The following is a 22,363-nucleotide window of genomic DNA, read 5'->3' as shown; positions in this document are numbered from 1 at the left end:
GCCCCTGCTGAAAGGGCCACCTGGCTTGCTTGCCGGCACAGGCAGCAACGGAGGGGGGCCATATTCCGAGTTGGGGCACACAGCAGGGTTGGGGCAGAAACTCTGGTGAATTTCAGCATTTCCTATTTCAAATAAAACAGGATGGCCTTCCAGGGGCTCAGTGCTCTGGTGACTCACTAAGTCACAGTGGGCCTGGCCTGTCACCCACGGTCCCCCACCACCTAGACTCAGACCCAGGCCAACTCCTCCAACTGAGCCACAGCCATGGTAGCAGGACCACCATCCACTTCTAATTAGCTCTCTGCCTGACTACCTGATTTCCTTTTAGGTCAGCTGGCTTATTTTTGTTTTAAGCAAGGAGCCTGATGTTGGTTGGAACCACTGCCTGGATTTCGAGGGACCCACAACACACTTTCCCCTCGGCTCTGCTGCCTGACTTCTGCTCGGCTCTCAGACCTACCCCCTGGGTACCCCAGGCTCACAATCTCACCTAAGCATGGAAACCACCACCTGAGCTCTACCCAAGTCCACAGGCAAAGCTCTCTATGGGTTGCTGCCCCAGTTCTTCTCAGGTGCTACATGAGACACCCCTTTTTACAGAAGCCTGCTTCTTTCTCAGTGCTCTGCTCCCGTAGTTCTATGCTCCACTTCCCCAGGGCCACCCCCCGCCCCGATCTGCCCACCTCAGGAATCCACAGCGCGCAGCTGACGTGCACCCACTTGGTCCCGCTTCTGGTGGGCTTCAAGGCTCCTCCTCGCTTGGGGCAGAGCAGGCACTTTGGCTGGACACCCAGGGCACATGTCCGGCACAGCCAGCTGCCCGTGGGCACCTTGAGGATCCCATAGCATGCCTGGGAAGAGAGCAAGGTGGTCACCATCTACATCTGGTGGGGAGTCAGCTGCAAACAGCCCCTGGCCAGCCCATGTGAGGAGCTACAGAACCCCACTGCTAGCAGGCTCTGGCAAGGAGGCCTCTGGACGGATTCTAAGGCCAAGACTCCAGTCCTCCGCAGAAGGGCTCAGTTCTGCCCTCTGTTGGGAGGAAAGTCATCTTGGTCAGATGTTCCTAGTAAGTGTTGGACTTCAGAAGCGTCCATGAGCTCCTAGAAGTTGGACACAAATTTGGGTTTGTATGCTGCCTGAGGACAAGGCCCTGAGCATTCTTCTCTGTTCAGAGATTTGTGAAAGGGGCTCCTTCTAGTCATGCCTAGGGCTTATGAACCTATGAGCTACTATGTATAAGGGACATGAATGAATGAGGGGTCCACTGCCTCTGAGCTCCCCAGGAGCTCTTCCAGCAGCAATGGCTAAGGAGTAGTGTGTGTTCAAGTCAGAGCTAGAGTGGGTCCACTAGGTTCCAGTCAAGTCTTCTGCAAGTAAGGCTCAGAGATGCCTAAAACCTGCGAGGTTTGGGCTCAAGATGAAGAGGGAGAGCACGTCTGGCAACACACCTGGTTTGTAAGATCAGCAGTGGTAAATACTTTTAGCCTGTACTATACTGTTTAAGCAAAGAACTCCTAGGAATAACTGAATCCTCCCAACGACTAATTTTTACTTAGAGTTGAGGAAGTAGAGGCCCAGAGAGATTAAGATATTACCCAAGGTCACAGAGATTATAAAGGGCAAGGCCACAATTTGCAATCAGGCAGCCTAGCTCCAGGCTTTGCTTTCCATCACCGCACTGTGCAGCCTTTTCCTCAGTTCAGGTCGGAGGGGAGGAGCAGGGGGTCAGGGAGTTCAGTGCGGATAGATGGAGCGAGGGGCCCCCAGGAAAAGGATGTAAAGACCACTCAGCGGGTATTTACTCAAGTCTGGGGACAGCGCTGAGCCCTGGGGCACTCACTCCATCACCTTCCTCCTCCCTCGTCCTGCTTTCTGAGGGCCTGCAGCTGTGGGGCTATGGCATCCCTCTAGCAAGGACCAGGATGACCAGCTGCCAGCAGCAGGCGAGGATGGGGGTGGGGCAGAGGGGCTGCCCACCTGGTGCACGCAAACGTTGCATTTGTCACAGAAGACCATCTCGTTGCCATCTTCACCCTCCGGAGAACGGCACACGTCACAGACAACGTCTTCATCATACTCGATGCCCAGCCCCTCCTGAGTCTCGATGGCCCGTACCATATTCTGGTGGCACAGGGTCTCCAGCTCCTCTAGCACTCGCTCCAGTGTCAGCTCGTCCAGCTCTGGCCTCTCTGTGAGGACAGCAGGGGACGGTGTTAAGAGCCTGGGTTGTCAGGACAGGTGTATGGAGGGGGCTCCACTTGTCCGCTGTATGACCTGGGAAAATGCATCCACTGTCATGGGCCTCAGTGCCATCATCTGGAAATGGGATGGGCTGGACTGTTCAATATCACACACCCCTGGCGGCTGGTCCTGCTCTTCTGACTTTAGACAGCCAGCTTGTGACCACACATGTGTACATGTGGACAACATGGAAGGATCTTTGGGATGCAGCTGCATGCATGGGCAATCCACTGCCTGAGCTGCATATATGGGCTGGGCGGGGGACCATCCTAGGACATATTGGTGGGCTCCAGCCAGGAGGCCCCTACTAACTGACCCCACACCCCATCTGTCATCCTAGCCTCACTTATGTGCTCACTTAATCTCTGCGTAACAGGCTTATCAATAACCTCAAGAACTCTGCAAATGACAGGTCATTATTGTTCCCACCTGACAGCTATAGCACATGAGGCACAGAGACCCCAAACAAGTTCTCTGATCAGTAATGTGGTAGTGACTTTCTTTCATATCCATGCAGCGCCAAAGCCTCGTGGTGGGCACTGCCCTTCTGAGGGTGAGAATGCTGCCATTTAAAGAAAACTCTGCCTGGCCTGCCCCAATCCCGCTCTCAGCCTGGCAGGTCACCTACCCATCTCCTTGAGCTCCGAGTTGATGAGCTCCAGCCAGTAGGCATCAATCTCGTCCAGGTCATAGCGGCTACCCCCAGGCCAATCAGGCTGGGAGCCCTCGCCAAGTTCAGAGCAGCTAGGGGACACCTGGGTAGGGGGGCCTTCCAGCGGCGGGAGGATCCTAGGAAATCAAGAGAGGGTAACATGAGGGGAGGGACCCTCAGCCTGCCACCCTCACTGGGTCTGGGGACCTCCAGTGAGTTGGCCAGCCCAGCTGAGGAGCTGGTGGGCAAGTGAAGTGTGAGACTTTGAGGTCACCTCCTAATACTACCTTGTCCTGCCTGCCCACCTGCAGAGACTCCAAGGACTATGGGTAAGCAGGAGAGGAGACCAAAGGACAGAATGTGGACTGGGAGTGGGTGCTGACCCACTGTCCTGCACATCCCGTAAACATCCATCCTGCCCATAGCACACCTCTCCTGGTCCTCTCATGAGGGCATCTGGGCTCAGTTAAAGCTCCATGACCTAGATCTGCCTTGCCTGGGGCTATCCAACAGGCAGTCCATGTGCTCTTCTGGGCAATGCTCTGTGCCAGGCACTTTGGGAGAAGTGGGGTCGAGTCAGTAAGGCTTCAGGTCCTTTAGCATATACCCCTCAAGGCTAGGTGGGAGGCCAGGGATTGTCCTCACATCTCCACAAGGGGACGTGAGGCTAGGCCTCCTCTAGAGTGAGAAGGGGCCTTATCTGGGGGGTACAGTATTGCAGGGCAGGATGGCCCTCTCTACAGAAAAGGTCTCCCTCCCCAGATACAATGCAACCTGGGCCGTAAGTCTCTCACAGTGGTGCCTCCACCCTCAGTGCAAGACGGAGGCCTCCTCCCCTGGACAGAAAGATATGCCTACTACATTCCCAGGACCACACTCCAGCGTGGCCCTCCCTTGGGCCACGCCTCTCCCTGAGGCAGATGGGAAGGGTCCTAGCTGCAGAATGTGGACTCAAAGTCCTGATCCGCTATTTTCTTTTAAGTAAACCCTAGCCCCAATGTGGGGCTCGACCTTGGACCCCAAGATAAGAGTCACAGGCTCTACCAACTGAGCCTGCCAGGCACCCCTTGACCTACCACTCTGTGCGATCTGGGCAAGCTGCTTAACTTCTCTGGGCCCAGTGACCTCATCCAAAAAAATAACCTAGCAGTAACAGTACTTACCTTCTATGGCTGGCAGGGGTTAAATGGACGGATATGTGTAAAGCTCTGAGAACAGTGCCTGGCACACAGCAAGCCCTACAGGTGCTTGAGTGCGTATTTTAAGTCCTCTGGATATCACTTTCCTCCTTCTGAAATGGAATAGGAGGGCTTTTTGCCTTGGGAGGGCCCAGTTTCCCCTCTTGGCTCAGCTGTGTGCTGCCCCTGAGTTCCCGATGCCAGTTCAAAATGCCAGCTCTTCCCACCCCCCACCGGTTGCCATGGTTATCGCTGCGGAGCCTGGTTTCCATCTGGCCAGCCCTGCCAGGGCTGAGAGGCCCCTCACTTGCCCAAGAGGCCTCCTGGGGTCGAAGGCAGGGCTGCCAGGGGCTGGGACTCAGTGCAGACTGGGGAGGAGAAGGCAGGGTGGCAGAGACGTGGCTGAGCTGTGGGGAGGACTCCTGGGCTCCAGGAGTTGGCACGTGTCAGCCAGAGGGGCAGAAAGGATGGAGGAGAAAGGGAGGCAAGAACAGCCTGCAGACCAGGAGGGGAGGGTCGGAGGAGGCTGAGGGGCGCAAGGAGCAAGGGAAAGTGCTTGGCTCCACCCTGTCCCACGTGGGAGGCCCAGATGAAGGAAGCCTCAGGTAACCACTAATGGTGTGACTTCCCCAATCCTCCTGAAAGACACATCATTCCAAATGGATGCAGTACCGATATTCTCAGTCCTACAAAGTCCCCTGAGGGTCTTATTGGAATTAATATATTCTTTTAAAAACATAGATTACTTTTGTCTTGACTCTGCTTTGTTTGTGCCCCCCAGAGCAGGCTCAGTCAGGTTTTGGATCTGAGCTTTGCCTCATGACCTACTGGCCTCACACTGCGACCTGTGTGGTCACTCAGCTGCCACCTGGCCAGACCCCTGGATCCAAGATCATGTTCCTTTCTTTCTCGAAGAATCTAGGGTTCAGGGGCTCACGTCAGAGAAGGCATTTTCTGTCCTTCCTGGGGCCCTCAGCTTCCTCTGTGACACCTCTTTGGCTCTGGCAGAAGGTCTCTTCCCAGGCATGGGCTTATCTGACCCCAGGCTAAGGACACCATCTCAGCTCTAGCCGGCAGGACAGAGGTCAGCTGCAGGAAGTGGATGGCTGGGCTCGGACCTGGGGGAGGGTGTCTACTCCAAAAAGAGGACACCTGTACCAGAGGCTGGCTTTGCCCTGGGTGGAGTCTTCTGGCCACAGAGAGGGAGCAGCAGAGGCCATCACTCAGTTCGCCATCAGGGGGTGAGACAGGTTCTCATTACCCGGAGAAATTTCAGACCATGAGGTAGGCAGACCTGCCCCAGGGCCAGGAAAGACTGGATTAAAAGGGGGGAGATGGAACGCGCTGGGGTAGCAGCAGGGGAAAGGCAGCCAGAGCCAGTATGCCAGTGTGACTGGGGCACAGGTTCTCTCTGGGCCTCATGGGGGCAACCCGGGGCTTGTAATTTCCTGGCCCAGCCCCCGAGGCCCTGGCGGTCACGCAGGGAATTCCCCAGAAGAATTTCCCAGCTTCCTCATCTATCAAATCAGGGCAGTAAGATGTACTTTTAGGGCTGGTATGATAATTAACTGAGAAGATGAACGTAATAGGCTCAACCCAGCAGATTCTCAAGAAGAGCGGCTGTAACAATTCTGCCTGTGCTGGCAGCTGCAGTGGCTTCTAGATAAGGGCCTTTCAGTGGGAGGTCCACAAGAAGACGGAGGGACTGGGCTGGAGGGAGACAGGGGAGCCTTCTCCTCGAGAACAGCCTGCCCTGCTCCAATCTGTCCTCTTCAGAGAGCACGGACAGGCCTGGCTCCTGTCAGCTTAGAGGCGCAGTGCATACCCAGGGAATGCACCTCCTTGAGCCAGAGCTGCCTGAACACGTGCTCTGTTCTTGTTGTCAACAGATAAGGCATTGAGCTGGCAGGCAGAAGCCATGCTACTGGTGTGGAAGCATTTGCAATTAATTACCCAGGCCACTGGATGTTTCTGGAACCACCTGACACTGACGTCAAGGAGGGAGAACAGACAGCTGGGCCAAGCCTCATCAGGAGGCACCTCTCTCCCCAGCTGCTGGCCTGCCCCGCCCCTTTGCTGCCTGGGTCCCTGCCATGTGTATTCTCCTGCAGTCCCCATCACACCATTAGGCAGCTACTATTATTAGCCCCACTTTACAGAGGAGGAAACTGGTTCAAATAGGTTAATAACAGTTCCTTAGTCTGGTGAAATGAAGGTGTGAAACTGGCTAGGAGCTTAAGCCCTGTTTCTGGCCCCAGGTAGGGGATGTGGAGAATCCACTCCCTCTAGAAAACTCCACATGTTCTCCCTTCTAGAGAAGCCTAGAGCTCCCCTGATTCTCAGAGAGCCTGACACCAAGCGCTGGCAGGCACTCAGACCTTAGAAGCCACAGCATGAGCTCTGCCCAGCACCCAGTCCTCACAATGCACCTAGGCAGGGTACAGAGTCTGATTTATCCCTGTAATCCTGTGCCCAGCACAGACCTGGCACCAGCTGGGCACTGAGGGTCTGTGAGCCACTCTAGGTGTGGCTGCCAGCAAGCAATGGTGCCAATGTCAAGGGCGATGAAGGCTGCACTCTTTCCCTCAGACCTGGTCAAATGGGCCTAAGAGAGAGCCACCGGGCTGCTAGTGTGTTGGTGGGCCGGGGAGGCCAGGGCATCAGGTCCCTTGGCCCAGAGACAAGATTTAGGGGGTTTTCCAGGGTGCAGAGAGTAGCACTTGTCTGTCTTCTGTCACTGGAGGAAGGGCCACGGCCAAGACACACCAGGGGTCTCTCCGATCCACAAGACCAGAATCTACAAAGCCTAGAGAGGATACCCACTGACCCAGCCCTGACCCAGCGCTGTTGGGGAATCCTCCTGAGGATGGTCATAGCCAGAGCTTCCTGAGCATCTGCTGTGTGCCAGCATAAATCTCCCTCCCACTCACAACTCCTTAAAAAGGTTTAAGAAGTCAATAGCACAGCTTAGCCCTGTCTGAGAGACTATTTAGACCCCTGGAAACTTCCCTGATGAGATCCGCTCATGGGACTCAACTTGGATTGACATCAAGCTAATCCATGGCCAGTTTCTACCCAGCACTGGTATGTGCCAGGCCCTGGGCCAAGTGTCTCCCATGCGTCACTGTCCTGTCATCCCGACCACCATACAAAGTAAGAGGTATTGTTACTGCTCCCATTTCACAGACAAGGAAACCGAGGCCCAGGGAGATTACATTTCTGGCCCAAGGTCACAGTGAATGGAAATGGCAATTTGAACCCAAGCCATCTGGCTCCAGAGCTGAGCCCGAGCCCAAGCCCAGGCCCTTGCCTCAAAGGGAGACTACTAGTATTTCTGGAATTTTTCAGTGGTTGAGGAGACCAAAGCATCTAAGACAGACTAGAGACAGGCCACAAAGGTCCCTTGCCCCAGCCTCTTCTGTCTAGGGCTCCCTGGCATGGGCTGTCTGGCTTACCTCACTACGGGCTCTGGAATGGCCTCTGCCCCAGCGGGCACCTGCACACCCTTCTCCCATTCCTGTCGCCATGGGTCCGCTAGGATGTAGTAGTCATCCGGGCTGAGCTGGCAGGAGTCTGGGATCTTCATGGCTGTGATCAAGTCTGTCCGGAAGACCTGTCAGGAGGAGGGGAGGAAAGAGTGCCTCAGGGGGGTCTGCTCTGCAGCCAGGGCAGGAAGAGGCAAAGGCAGCTCAGGTGGGCTTTCTGCCCGCTTACTTCAGAGTAAGAAGCCAACATGAAGGCAATCATGACAATGACACATCTCTGAACTCAGCCCAGGGCTCTGTACACAGGAGATGTTTGGTAAATGTGGAACTGAATTCACCTGTGTTCTGATATGTTAAAGGACAGAGTTTGAATGACGGCTGGCAGTGGACTTCAGAGGGAAGGGGAAACACTTAAGGGCAAAACCAGACAGTAGAAAGGCTTCTGTGAAGGCATTACTGCCATTAAAGGACTGCCTCCTGGGGGCCTTTCTATAGAAGGTTTAGAATTATGTTCCTATTGCCAACAGAGGCTGGAGGGGAGGTGCGAAGGAGTGCAGGGCACCAACGCCAGGCAAGGGAAAGGCCAGGACCTTATGTCGACAGCTGAGGGAGAGGCCAGCCCCCGGCAGAGCTTATAGATGGGTGAGGGTCTCCAGTGTCCCTTAGGAACAAGGACAGCATGTTCCCTGCTCAGCCGGGGCAACACAGGGCCATGCTCTGTGTGTGAGAGTCAGAGGTGGATAGGGCTGCATTTTTTCTCAGTCAAGCCCATCCAGATCTTCTCAGAGCCAGGCCATGAATGTCCGCACCCTCCTGCTCAGTGTTCTTCCAGGCAACGGCTCATTCAAGAGGAAGTTGCTCTTCCCAGTGTTGTCTGTCCCCAACCATCCCCTCCGCCTTCCTACCCCAGAACAATCTGCAAGCCCAGACCAACTGCCACCAATGCCCTCTCTCCCCAATGCCTGACCTCACTGTGGCCTCCACAAAAGGCTGCCTCAGGTCTCAGTGACAGCTCCAGATCACCCAACGAGAAGGACTAGTTAAGAAACCACTTCCAAGAGCACTGCAGGCCGCAGACGAAACTTCAACAAACCTCCCCGTCCCCAGAAAAACCAGCTTCACTGGCCTTCCAGAGGCTCATGACCAAGCCGTTCCATGCTAACCTCTGCCTACCAGGGGCCCAACTCACTGGTTGTGGGTATCTGCCTCCTTTGAATCGAGGGCCACGACAAGGAGAAAACAACCGAAATGGGCGCACCAAGGGGACTCAAGGCAGCATCTTGCAGAAATCTAATTAACATTTGCATCTGGCTAGAGAGGGCCCCGGCTTGGAAAAGGTCAAGTTTCCTGAAGACTCTATTTGCCAATATAATTTAATTGTTAAGACTAACACCCTAACATTTAATTAGGGTGCCAGTGTGAAAAAATTAAAATGAGATTACGATTAAATACTAATTAAGCAGAAGATGAAATGCGGCGAAGATCTCACAGCCCTGATAATTTGCATATCTTATTAGCAAGCAGTGAAGACGGCTGATACAAGAACACAAACTCAGGCAGTGGGTGCTTCCGTGCTGTTCTTCCCAAGTCCCCGTCTCCTGGCTTGGGCCTTCCCTAGGTGACGCCTCTGCCGAGCCCAGCAGGACTGGGGCTGGGTTATTTCCTTCTGGAGCCAGGATGGGGCCTGATGGGGTGAACTGAACCCACAGGGGACACATCACAGCCTTCGAGTTCTCTGATCCTGGTAAACCAAGTGGGGTCCAGGCCAAAACCCTGTCGCTCTGATGCCACAGGGAGCCTCCCACCTGGGACAGCTCATCATCTCGGCCCAGAAATCAACCCTTCACTACTGTCACTAAGCGCTCCTCCAGAGACTCACGGGTAAGTCTAAAAGCTATTGTTCTTCCCTCATCCTGGCTGACATATAAGCACCATCTTCTTTAGGATTCCTTTCCCAATCACCCTGACTCCGGGAGTGCCCAGCGTCCCACAGAGCCACTTTCACTCTGTCAACCTACCTTGCTTCCCAGCACTTACACCCCAACAATTAACTGGTATTCTTCTGTTGTTATTTATTTATTTATTTTTTGCCACCTCCCCCCATCTCCCTTACGGTAATCCTGCTGTCTGCTCTGTTCTCAGTGCTTGGCATGATGATTGCCACATAGTAGGTGCTTAGAAAATAGGGGCTGAGTAAGGAAATGAATGAATGAAAGGGCCTCTCTGGTAAATTACCCGAGGGGGTCTGTGGCCCTCAGCTGGCTCCTCCACAGTGCTCCACGGTGCTTTCTAAAACCCCATCAACAAGGTAAGGTACCTCAAGGATATACGTAGAGCTGAAGTCCCCAAGCAAGGGGACCCAACTAGAGCAATTCTCAGCCTCTGGTCTGCAGGGCTCGAAGCCCAAGGACCAGTGCCCTACCAAAGTTGGAGTCTTTTTTTTTTTTTTTTTTTTTAAAGATTTTATTTATTTATTTGACAGAGATCACAAGTAGGCAGAGAGGCAGGCAGAGAGAGAAAGGAAGGGAAGCAGGCCCCCTGCTGAGCAGAGAGCCTGATGAGGGGCTCAATCCCAGGACCCTGAGATCATGACCCGAGCCGAAGGCAGCGGCCTAACCCACTGAGCCACCCAGGCACCCCCAAAGTTGGAATCTTAAAGACCAGAATGCCAAGCCTCACAAGCAGGGGACAGGTGGCCCTGAGCTAGGAACAGGCATGATGTTGAGAACTCAGCAAGACAGAAGGGATTCCAAGCTCAACTGGGTCAGATTCAGTAAGGAGAGGGAAGGAGAGAGGGGGGAGGTAGGGAGGGAGGGAAGGAAAGAGAGGAGGTGAGGAAGACAGGGGGAGAGGAAGACAGAGGGAAAGAGGGAAGGAGGGAGGGAGAGAAAGAGAGAGAGAGAGAGAAAGAGTCTAGCCCCAAGAGAGGTGCACGTTTCATCCTGGTCACTCAGGGATCAGGTGTCAGACTGGACACAGGTGGCCCTTTTGGGCAGGGGACTGATGGAAGTGCAGGAAGGGGAGCATTGTCATAATGGCAGCAGCCAACAGGTGAAGAGCACTGTGGGATATGGTAGCAGTGTAAGGGATATTCTGGAATTAATTTAATAGTGGTCCCTACACCACCTCTGTGAGGCCAGTGCTGCCATCCATCAATGCCTATTCTGGGACTTTAACCTGAGATTAGTTAAATAACCTATACCAGGTCCTACATGGTAGAAGTGGCAAAGGATCCCCGACCACAAACTCTGAGGCCAGCCAGCATTCCCCCACAACCCCCTTGCCCCCTTTGGCCACGTGCTCAATGCCCGTAAGGAGCCAAATCAGCTTCCCCAAAGGCTGAAAAATGCAAATCAGATGGTGGCTTTTGCAAATTCCACACCCTGCCCTTGGGTGGCTTTCCACTGTCTTCCCTCAGGCTGAGCTGCAGGGCCAACCAGCCCCTGTGGCCACACAGATACACACAGTCTGTGGAGCACTTTTTACCCTTGGCACAGAGAAGCACCCTGCTGGGATGTTCTTCTCTCTTACCAAAGTGGTGCCGGCCTATTATATCTTGGAGTTCTCGGTCCCATCCACATCTGCTCTGGAAAACCTTCCCCAATCCCAGGCTGGGTTCTGGGCTTCCTCTGACCTCCCACAGCCCCTGTATTGGAATTACCATGTAGCCCCCACAAGAGTTGGTGAGCTCAGTGAGGTCTGGCCAGGCCACAGGCTGGAGCCCAACAGTGTACATGGGGCCTAGCCCCTGAGAGGTGCTAAATAAAGGCTGAATGGCTCAAGAGCTTTCCACGGACCGGAAGCCACCTTCTTGGGTTGCTGCCCGAGGTTACGTACAGCTGGGCAGTTGGGTCCTCTGCACCTTCCAAAGGAGTCTCTGTACATTTATACACAACCTGTCCATAAATACGGCAACCCAACTGCCACCCAAACATCCTTTTTGTTCCAAATGACCAGAGGTTAAGCTTGAAAAAAACTCAATTATTCTCCCCAAATGCCTCTGAATTATTTATGAAAACTAAATAAAGAATAAAACAGACACTGATGAACCAGAGGCCTTGCCAGGGCCAGAAAGTTAGAAGGTGGAAAACAAGTAATTTTCCAAGAACGTGTATGTTTACTATTTTTTCTCTCTTATGGCAGAAAATGACAAATTGTCTTTAAAGGTCTGCTGCCTAGCAACCACATTCTGCTGGGCTGCTTGGGAGATGTTAATTGTAGCTTCTTCAAACAGTATGAAGAACGTCTAAAGGTCTAAAACTCAAAGGTAATAACCAATCTGAGTGCTGGGGAGCCAGAGCAGCTCTGGAGGAAGCACTCGACCCTGTTCTGCCCAGACGCAGGGATACATGCACGGCCCTGACCTCCAGTTCCTCTTCCTGAGACTGAAGACGACAACCACGAACAGTCTGGTTTTCCACACCTATTTCCCCAGGAAGAACCCAGAACAGGCTCTACCAGAAACTAAAAGTGGAGGCTGACATGACCTCTAAAAGCAAAGACAACAACCACAGGCAACTTTCCCTGGGTCGTTCTTATACATGATCACGAGATTAGTGGATGTCATTTGAACATCTCATCCTGGGACCTTGGTCTCTGCTTCTTTTTCTCAAGGGTGAATTATTGTATCAGGGTGTATTTCAGATCGAGAGACACCAAGAGGAAGTTCAGTTATATAAGGAATGGCTCTGCCACTTATCATTAATTACAAAGTAGGATTATTTGTGTAATTATTTGTTGGATGTCCATCTCCTCCAGTAATTCAGCTGAGAGAAGCAGAGGCTGCATGTGTCCTGATTATCACTGGACCGGTCTGTGGCACCATTCCCGCCATGCAGCAGGTGTTCAAGAAATGCTGTACAGCGAATAAATGAATGAACCCCAGGATTTGTCTGAAGTGGGACTAAACTCTGAAACTTCCTATCCTGCCTGGTATGCAGGGGATTGGCCCCAAAGATTATTCCAGGTGACTTTAGGAACTGGTCTTGGTCACTGTCCCAAAGTCAATGAAAATAGCTTTGGCCAAGATGGCCTCTCCTTGACCATTGTCAAGGAGTCCCAATATAAAGCTAGGAGTGGCACCTTCCCCCAAATCTTCCAAAGGATGTTTGGGGGTCTGTCCTGAAAGAGCCAAATGAAATTACTACTGAATACCTCATTTTAAATCCCAATTGCTTTTTTTCTGAGCACTTCATCTCATTAGAAACAACAGCTAAGGGGCACCTGGGTGCCTCAGTGGGTTAAGTCTTTGCCTTTGGCTCAGGTCATGATCTCACAGTCCTGGGATGGAGTCCTGCATTAGGCTCTCTGCTCAGCGGGGAGCCTACTTCCCCCACTCTCTATCTGCCTGCCTCTCTGCCTACTTGTGATCTCTCTGTCAAATAAATCAATAAAATCTTTTTTTTTTAAATAAATAAAATCTTTTATTAAAAAAACAGCTAATTTTGAAAAGTAACTGTCCTATTAAATCAGGTGCCATTCTAAATGTTTTACGTATATATAATATACATGTATCTCTACATATAATGCCAACTGATCCATATCACCTCCATTTTACAGATAGAGAAACTGAGACTCAAAGTAAACCACTATTTGAGGTCTGCACTATATTTTAACTGCTGCAATATTACTGCCTGGGAGCCAGCCAGGTATTTCTTCTTTTACAAAGTCTCTCCTGGGGGAGGGGTGTGTGGGTGGCTCAGTCGTTAAGCATCTGCCTTCTTCTCAAGTCATGATCCCAGGGTCCTGGGACTGAGGTCTAAGTCAGGCTCCCTGCAGATAGGAGGGAGCCTGTCCCTCCCCTACTCATGCACGCATGCTCTCTCTCAAATAAATAAATAAAATCTTAAAAACAAAACAAAACAAAAAAAGCCTCCTGGGCTAGAATCTGATACAAAGAGTATCTCAGCCAGGGGTGCCTGGTTGGCACAGTCAGCTAAGCTTCCGACTACTGGTTTCACCTCAGGTCATGATCTCAGGGTTATGAGATCAAGCCCTGTATTGGGCTCTGCTCAGCACTGAGCCTGCTTAGGATTCTCTTTTCCTCTCTTCTCCCCTCCACCCTCCCCTGCTGGCTCTCTCAAATAAATAAATAAATCTTAGAAAGAAAAAAAAGAGAGTATCTCAGCCAAGAGCAAACTTACTTTAAATTAGTCATAAAACACCAGAGAAGGACTCTGAACACAGCCACCCTCTGCCCAGCCCCATTCAAGCTACCACTAGGCTAATTTGGTCAGACTTCTTCATCTCTCAAACACATACCCTCTTTCTCTTTCACAAGGATAACAGCACTTCCTGCTCTTTAAAAGAATTTATTACACACATTTCTTTTGCAAGACAAGCCCCAGAGGCCAGGAGGACTTTCCAGCTGGCGAGAGCAGCACTGGTTCTAACTATACTGGAAGTGGATTCTGCTCCCCACTCCAGAGGAAGGCAGCAGGAGTCTAAGAAAGCAGGCACTTGGCCCAGTGGAAGGGCTCCCCCTCACCGCCTGCCTGCATGCCCCACGGGGCGGCAGAGGAACTGTTGACTAGAAACATGGCTTGAAACCACAGGGCAAGCATAAAACCTTTCTGGATTTCTCGTATTTTATCTTTATTTTTTAAAATTAATTTATTTTAAAAAAAGATGTTATTTATTTATTTGACAGAGAGAAAGAGATCACAAGTAGGCAGAGAGGTGGGGGTCGGGGAAGCAGGCTCCCTGCTGAGCAGAGAGCCTGATGCAGGCGGGGCTGGATCCCAGGACCCTGAGATCATGACCTGAACTGAAGGCAGCGGCTTAACCCACTGAGCCACCCAGGTGCCCCTTGTATTTTATCTTTAAAGTTTGTCGGCATTTTGCCTTTTACTGTAACATATGCCATCACTGTTTTAATAAAAAATGTTATTTCAAACATCTGGATAGCACCTGTGCTCCTCTAGGAAGGCATCTTCTTTACCCTGTGGTTTTGCACCCCAACACATTCTGGCCACGCATGCCGGTACCCAGGGTAGAAGGATCCCATTTTTTAAAAGCAACAGGTCAAGCCATTAAGCTGCATCCTTGCTGCCTTTTCTGGGGGGGGGGGGGGGGGACTTAGAAACTTTCATGGACCCTGAGTCTAGGGGACACCCCAGTGGTGACAGAGACTGTGCATTCACAAGGATCATCTTTTTCTCTGAGGCCCTGTCCCCAAGGGCAAGAAACGGAGTATGGTAAAGGGCCCCTGTGGGAACTGCAGAGAGCCCTATTCTCTCATCTAGGAGGTTACCAATTTGTCACCAAGGCCTACAAAGGAAAAGGACAGATGCATCCCAACTCCTATCCCACCCCATTCTGGGACCATCGAGACTTTGATCCCAGGGAGGCTGCACCTCCACTCACTTCCTCCACCTTTGGGATCCACAAGCCTCAGGGAAGGACAGCTACTTCTACTGAACAGAGAGGCCATGGCAGGGCTCTACAGATGATGACCTGGAGGCTCAGGGACGAACAGTCAGAGTTCCTCAGTGGCAAAGCTGGCCGCACCTCTCCTAACAGATGCTTTCCTGTTTAGCACCTGCATCCTACTACCAAAGGACCAGCTCCCTGGAGACAGCACCTGCATTTTCTGCATCTCCCCCATCCTCTCCCCGCTGGCACCCAGCTGGGCCTGTCAGGCGCCCTCACATGCTTGCTGAGCTTAATCACTATCAGTAGCTCTTGGGTCCTGAAGACCCGGGTCCCTGCCCATTGGCTGATTTTTGGGGGCTCAGACTTCCTGAAAACCCTGCTCAGGGGAAACCCCCACCGCTCGGCCTGTCCTTCCGTCTGCCTCTTTGCACCAGGCCTGAGAAAGACACAGCCTCAAACAGCAGCTTCCAACCTACGGGGCCAGCCTCAGGTCTTCTCCTGAACTGTCCTTCATACCAAGGCCAGGCCGATAGTTTGGCAGAAAACTGTCAGTCCCTTGGCCACTGTTGGTGAGGGAGGGATCAGCAGGTGGACCCCACTCACCCACATTCCCTGCCTTTGCTTAGGTCACTGAACCAGGTTGGAAGGCCTCCCCTTTTTCCTTCGGCTTCAGGGTCCTTCCAGGGAGGATCAAGACAGGAACTCCCATCTTGGCAAATTAAGGAGAAAGGTCTGTGGCAGTAGTTCTCAAACCTGGTTTCCAACAAAAGGGCTTCGAGAAAAGTACAGAGACCTGGGGTCCCCACTCTAGACCATTTAAGTCAGAGCTTCTGGGGATGAGGTAGGATGGGGGCCTGGTATTAGTATTTAAAAGAATAGCCTTCATGATTCCATCAGATTCGCAGAGTTAGGACCCACGAAGTGGTAAGCACCAATAATGGTTATGCGATCTGGTCAGACAAGCCAAGCCAGAAACCCAAGGCCATAGCATGGTTTGTAACTAGTACCCTCTTCCCAGGACAGGCTAAGCCCTTCCCTTCCTTCAGGGCTGGCCTGCTGATTTAAGCCCTAAGGGACACATCTCAGCTTTGTTGGGATCCTATAGGCAGGCAGAGCAGAGGAAGGGAGCAGCCTGTGTCCTTGGGGTCAACTATACCTTTGTCCTCTACTGCCAAAGGGGATCCTGCAGCCGACTTCAGACTTGGTACACTTCCACCGAAAACCCATTTTCCCAGGAACCCCTGGGCCTGTCCCTTCAGCTCCAGTACTGAGGCCTGTATTCCCCCACCCCTTCTTTCACTCTGGCCAGGGAGGCCACTGACTGGTTAAAGACCAGAAGGGAAGCTGGGCCTCCAGGCCTCAGCCCTGTCCAGGGTCCTGACTCCTGGTCAGAGCACTTTTTTCCAGCCCTGCAGCACCTTACTCTGGTATAGAGAGAACCCCTAGATTTATACCTTCAGGAGCACTGAGAAGGGCGGCCCCTGGCAGGTCATCACAGGGGCAGCCGCTGGTCTGGCGTAGACCCAAGCCCAGCCCTTACTGTGGCTTTTGGCTTCACTATGTGCTGGTGCTGCTGCTAAGCTAAGAACTCCTAGTTATCAAAACCCCCATGCCATCACTGTCCACACTGAGAAATGAAGAGACAAAGGGAACCATGGGCTCCCCACCAGGGACAGGCCTGCACCATGCACATCAATTTACAAGTATTCTGGCTGGGATCTTGGGTCAGACTGGAAACACACTGTATGACCAGCCTGAGAGCCACCCCACAGGTATATTACTGCAGGGGACTGGACAGATGGGACTCCCAAATCCCCTTCCACCAAGGTGACCAAAGCTCTCTCCCCTTAGGCCCTACAGACTATCAAGGGACTCCTCTTCAACCCCCTCACAGAAAGAGAGGGAACAGCCCAGCGAGGAGATTTAGCGCAAACATTATCTGCCGCCAAATCCTTGCTTTTCATCTCTGCCTTCTCATGAGCCAAATAATTTGGAAGCTTTCATTGATGGTTTCCTCTCGGCCCCACGATCACTTGGAATTTATGCCGGCTATGGTTCAGCCTCCTCACTTAGGGGACGAGGGAAACCTCACAGGCTGCACTCCAGCCTGCTGTGGGAGGAAAAACTTGTCCTTGGCCACAGTTCAAGGCAGGGAGGGCTTCCTCAGCCCTCCTGGAGCCCAGGACTTGAGGGCGGATGTCTTCAGTCAGGCCTCAGAGCTGCTTGCAGAGGCCCTGGGGCTCAAACCCAGGGCTATACAGTCCCCAGCAGAGCTGGGCATCGGCACCCCTACAAAGATGTGATTCTATTTTTAGGTGGAGAAAGGTTCAAAGGCTCTGTGCTGGAAAACCCAAGAGGGAGGGGAATTTTTAGCCTCATGCAAATCACTCTTTCCCCTCAGCCTTCACTGACACCTGTTTCCTCCCAGCCCCTGGCCTATCCAGGGTACAGATGGCAGCCCTGCCCTTGGGATCGCTACCTTGAGAAATGGCCCCACCTCCTGCTGGTGCTTGGAGAAAGCAGGGCAGGCAGAGTTGGGGGAACCAGCCATCCCCAGCAGCTCCCCAGAACTACCCACTCTTCTCCAATCTGAATAGCCACATTGGGCAGGGGCAGGTTGAATTCTGAGACAGGTTCCTCATCTCCAAAAAGGGCAGAGAATTCCTGCCTCCTAAGTATAGGAAAGGAACATAAAGTGGCTATTGTTTTACTAATGCAACTATAGTAACTGGGGAGGCCCAGTGGCTCTAAGTTGGGGGTAAGAGGGCAGGAGGGGAGTGAGGGTAGAGGAGAAGAGAGGTGGTCCCAGAGGCTCCCAGAGTCCTACAGCACACTCTGCCTCGTGCATTCCAGTGCCCCTGAGCACATCCATCTACCCACTGAGCAGGGCTGATACAAGAGGGCGCTAAGAACTTCAAAACAGTATCCCTCATGCCCACCTAATTCTCAGCTTTCATCCCAGTCCTTACTGCATTCCCAGAGGCATCTCTTTCCACCTTTACCCCTCTCCCATGGGGCCAAAGGAGGGCACTAGGTTGGGGGACGGGGATGGGAGGCATCAGGTCCCAATCCGCACCCTACACACACAAAAAAGAGAATCCTAGGGTAGGCCAGCTCGAGGAGTTTTTTTTTCCAAATGCAAGGTTCTGCGGAAGATGCCACCCCTATCCCCAAGGGACAGGTTAACTACCGCTGCTCAGGACTGCCCCCAAAGCCATGATTGCTTCTGCAGTTAGTGGGGAGCGGGGCTCCAGGCTCAGAACAAAGATACCTCCCCGACTCCACTTCAAGGGCTATGCACCAAGACTCTGGGCCTTCCCACCCTTGGTAATGTTGGCCTCAAGAGCTTCAGGTCTTCGCTACACAACCCCGGGATCCTCAATTTCCTCATTGTAACAGATGCACTGAGAAGGATCAAAAAAGTGAAATGTCCAGCCCAGCTCCTGTCTATGCTGTAGGGCCAGATTCAAACCCCATTCCTGGGGGCTCAATGCACTTGCAGCTGCATCTGTGCAAAGGGCCTCTTCTGTGCCCTGTGCAATGCACTGAGGACCTGAGAGAGTGTGACGTGGTCCTAGGATGTGATTTTTCAGGGGCCACAAGAAGCAGGATCATGATGTCCATTCATGTCCAACACCACCCACCTCCGGTGCTCTTTTTCACAGCTCGAGAAGGCAGGCATACCTACCTCTACCTGCCATAAGCAACATCCCAGGCCCAAGTACGGAAGGCTTGGGATGCAGATGCATGGGACTCGGGCAGAAAGAGCAGATAACTTAATTGGATGATCCTGAGGACCCCAGCCCTCACCCCCATATCAGCACCTCGTGGTGCCCTTGGCTTATCCTCCGGAACATTTCAAATCTGACTGCTTCCTCTTCTACTGCCACTACTTGGCTGTCAGCCACCATGGCTTCTCTCCTGGACAGCTGCAGAGCAGTCCTCCCGGCTCCCACCCCTGCCCACATTTTCCTTTCTCTTCGTAGCAGCCAGTGGGGCCTTTTGTGAACACGTCAGACTCGGTCATTACCCTGCTTATGATCCTTGAAAGGCCTCTACTCTCACTCAGCTCAACTGGAACATCTTTACAACAACCTACACGGCTACTGCTGGCACATGTACCCCCTTCTCCCATTCATGGCACTTAGCAACACTGGCCTGGCTCTGCAGGGCTTCTTCTCTCTGGGGGGAAGGCTCCCCCCACCTCGCATCTGCAGCGTTCCCTCCCTCACTCTCCACGGCAGTCCGCTCCTGTCACTTCCCCACCACTGCTTCCTCTTTGTCCAGACACTCATCACTACCCACCTCTGAGGGCTTCTTTTCGTTCTGCCGGGGCCAGCCCGACTTGGTGCTGCTGGGCAGTTTGGAGCATCGTGAAGCAGATGTAACGTGACCTGCAGAGAGAGCACAGCCCATTAGGGGCCCCTGGAAGGCCAGGGACACCACCCACCCACCCACCCACCACCTACCCCTGACCAAGGACAGGAAGCTTGTAAGGAAGGCTCTGACTTGCATGTTCAGGAAGTGGAAACCTCTGTGAGACCCTGTCCCTGCTCTGGACCTCTCCAAGGACGCGTGGGGACGTGAGTGCTTCCTCCGCTCACCAAGCATAGGGGCTTAGGAAATAAAAGGCAGTGACCCAAACTCAGGATTAGCTTATTCTGTGATCCATTACAGGTCTCTTGCCCTCTCTGATCCTCTGCTTATTCCTTGGGGAAGGAGGCCATCTGTGGCCATGCTTCATTCCTGCCCTAGGTGGGGATAACTGGAGACATTATCTTATCTGGGATGATGCCCAGTGGATACGCAGAGGCACGAAAGGCCAGTAGGAAGAATGCTGCTCTAAAGTAAACCATGGGGTGCCTGGGTGGCTCAATGGGTTAAAGCCTCTGCCTTCGGCTTGGGTCATGATTCCAGGGTCCTGGGATTGAGCCCCACATCGGGCTCTCTGCTCAACAGGGAGCCTGCTTCCTCCTCTCTCTCTGCCTGCCTCTCTGCCTACTTGTGATTTCTGTCTGTCAAATAAATAAATAAAATCTTTAAAAAAATAAAAATAAAAATAAAGTAAACCCATTTGCTAGCTTGTCACCCTGGGCAAATGACTTAACCTTAACTTAACTTAACAAAAAGCTGTGAGAATTCAGGGACACCACGCCTCTTAAGGCTTAGCAGAGTCCCCGGCCCAGAGCCTGGCTCGATAAACATGAGATATTACCACTAGAGTCCGAGGCCCTTGATGGACCGCAGGACTACAGCCTTTATCCCGTGGGTCCAAGGGGCAGCAGCCATGGGTGGGTGCATGAGTGGGGGGCTGGTGGGAAGGGAGTAAGCCACAGTCCAGCCCAACTCTACTGCAGCTGCCCGGACCCCCACTCCTGCAGGTGCCTGGCCCTCAGGGGTTCCCGTGCCTGACTGAAGTCAGAAGCAAAGGATGCGGTTCTTCTTGGCTCTGCTGAGACAAGCCACAGCCAATGTGGTTGCGGCCACAGAGGGCGGGACGCTGTGATCTCCTGCCACAGGGAGGAAGGGCTGGCCAGGTTAGACACCAGAGCCGAGCTGAGCAAACAGATTCTAAAGGGCAGTGAATGAGACCTGGAGGTAGGGAAGGGGCTGGGACTGACTGGCCATCTTGGTGTCTGTCCTCAGGATCTTGGGGGGCTATCCCCAGCTGCTCAGCACATTCGTGAACAAACTGAGGTGCAGAGCTGCAGGGCTCCAGGCCCAGCCTCCCTGGCAATGAGCTCAGCCTCTTCCTCTGTGTGGGTTCCCACCAGGCTGCAGGGAGTTGGCAGTGTACCTCTCCTATGTAGGGTACAACAGAACTCCTTACTGGACCAGCTCATGCAGGGCAGGTTCCTAAGGCATCTGGGAAGAGCGGCCTTCTGGTATCAGAGAAAAGCTCCCACCTTCTGCAAACCTCCCTTATCTCCCCCCACATTTGAGAAGGGGCTCCCTAAGCCTCTTTTCTCCTCGACCATCCCTGTGACCCCCAACCCCAAGTCATCCAGCTGCCACACAGCCCATACACAAGTCTACCTCTCAGATTCTCCTGCCAAGATCCCTTGTTAATTCCGTTGACAAACATTTACTGAACACCTATTATGTACCTGCTCTAACTGGGGACACAGCAATGAGCCAGACATGACCCCGCTTATCAAGGAGCTTACCGCTAATTAAGAAATGATACTTCTATCAGGTAATTATAATAAAACTTAACAGATTTTCTGTCTGTTGTGCAGAGACTTTCAACAGGGTCCTGATCTAACATTAAGGGCCAGAGGGAGAGGGATGTGCTCCTAGCAGCCAGGAGCAGCAAATGGAAAGAAATAGAGGGGAGATGATCCTTTCCAACCAGAGAAAAACACGTGGGACTGAGACCTAGGGGGTAGAGGGGAGTAGGGTGAAGAAGACAGCAAGGGTCTAGAGGCCACACATATGTACGACTTTCTCAGTACTAAGTACAAGGACCTGGCCTGATTAACACTTTCATCAACACTGAGACAATGGGGCAGCCTCCCCCCATTTGGGCCTGGGGGCCTGATAATTACTCAAATGCTTTCCTTGTAGGAGCCCCAAATGGAAGGCCTTACTGTCAGTGGTGTCAGAGTTGTCGCTGCTGATGGAGTATTTTCGCCTCTTCTCTTCCATCTGCAACAAAAGGCAGGCTCCATTATACTTATAGGAGGCTTGGGGAATCCTCAGATTCTCAGAAAACTGCCCAATAACCTACCTCCCCATACTCACCCTGCTGCAGTTAAGAACAAGAACAAGGCCCTCTTGCCCTAGCCTTCTCCCAGCCAGCCTCACCCTCTCTCCCAAGCCACCCACAGGAGCCCTGGGAGTGGGACAGAGGGCTGCATCTCCCACCTCCCGAGTCCAGAGCCCCAAGATGAGCAGGAGTCCAGCCAAAGACGACAGAAGGAGGGCAAGGGAGTCAGTGGCCCCAGAACAATGATTAGGGCCTGCTCAGCCCTAGCTTCCACTCAAGGCAACTCAGGTGGTCCAGAGAATCCACTCCCACCCCAGAGGAGATGCAGGAAGGGGAAACAAGACTGATTCTTCCAGAGGGACCATGCCACCTGAGTTTAGAGACAAGCCAGCTCAGATAGCACTGAAGGCACATTCTGAGGGTGGTGGCCAGAGGAGTGTGGAAAGGACATAGGAGGAGGGACGCTCCAAGCTGGGTTCCTGAGACACGCCCGGCCCAGGGGGATTGGTCCTAGGCTGCGCTACCCTCCTTCAAGCGATGTCCTTCCCCAGATAAGAACATTAACCACCTTTATCTCAACTACAGGATTTTACTTCAAGGTAGGATGAGCAGCTCCCCATACTGAACTCCTTCCTCTTAACAACACTGGCTCGGCTCATGATCCTAACACCCCCGGAAGCTCTGAGCCATTGGCTTCCCTGACTACCGAGGCACCGGGCCT

The 22,363-nt window shown here is 52.8% G+C and overlaps 1 protein-coding gene across 13 annotated transcripts in view; it reads right to left on the bottom strand.

The window, feature by feature from the left end:
- The window catches only part of JADE2 (jade family PHD finger 2), a 53,751-nt gene that overhangs the window by 21,670 nt on the left and 9,718 nt on the right, over nt 1-22,363 (bottom strand). For 7 of the 13 annotated variants that reach the window (XM_059174596.1, XM_059174602.1, XM_059174594.1 and 4 more), the window contains 6 exons: nt 21,482-21,581; nt 19,239-19,327; nt 7,530-7,687; nt 2,873-3,033; nt 1,981-2,192; nt 684-851 (listed from right to left, as the gene is read on the bottom strand). In XM_059174596.1, coding sequence (XP_059030579.1) covers nt 684-851; nt 1,981-2,192; nt 2,873-3,033; nt 7,530-7,687; nt 19,239-19,327; nt 21,482-21,581 — 888 coding nt within the window. The remainder of the gene's footprint in view (nt 1-683; nt 852-1,980; nt 2,193-2,872; nt 3,034-7,529; nt 7,688-19,238; nt 19,328-21,481; nt 21,582-22,363) is intronic. The other 6 variants (XM_059174600.1, XM_059174603.1, XM_059174597.1 and 3 more) reach the window with 1 other exon arrangement.

This window comes from Mustela lutreola, chromosome 5 (assembly GCF_030435805.1).
Source record: "Mustela lutreola isolate mMusLut2 chromosome 5, mMusLut2.pri, whole genome shotgun sequence".
Lineage (NCBI taxonomy): Eukaryota > Metazoa > Chordata > Mammalia > Carnivora > Mustelidae > Mustela > Mustela lutreola.
This window is presented reverse-complemented; position numbering and strand designations above follow the sequence as displayed.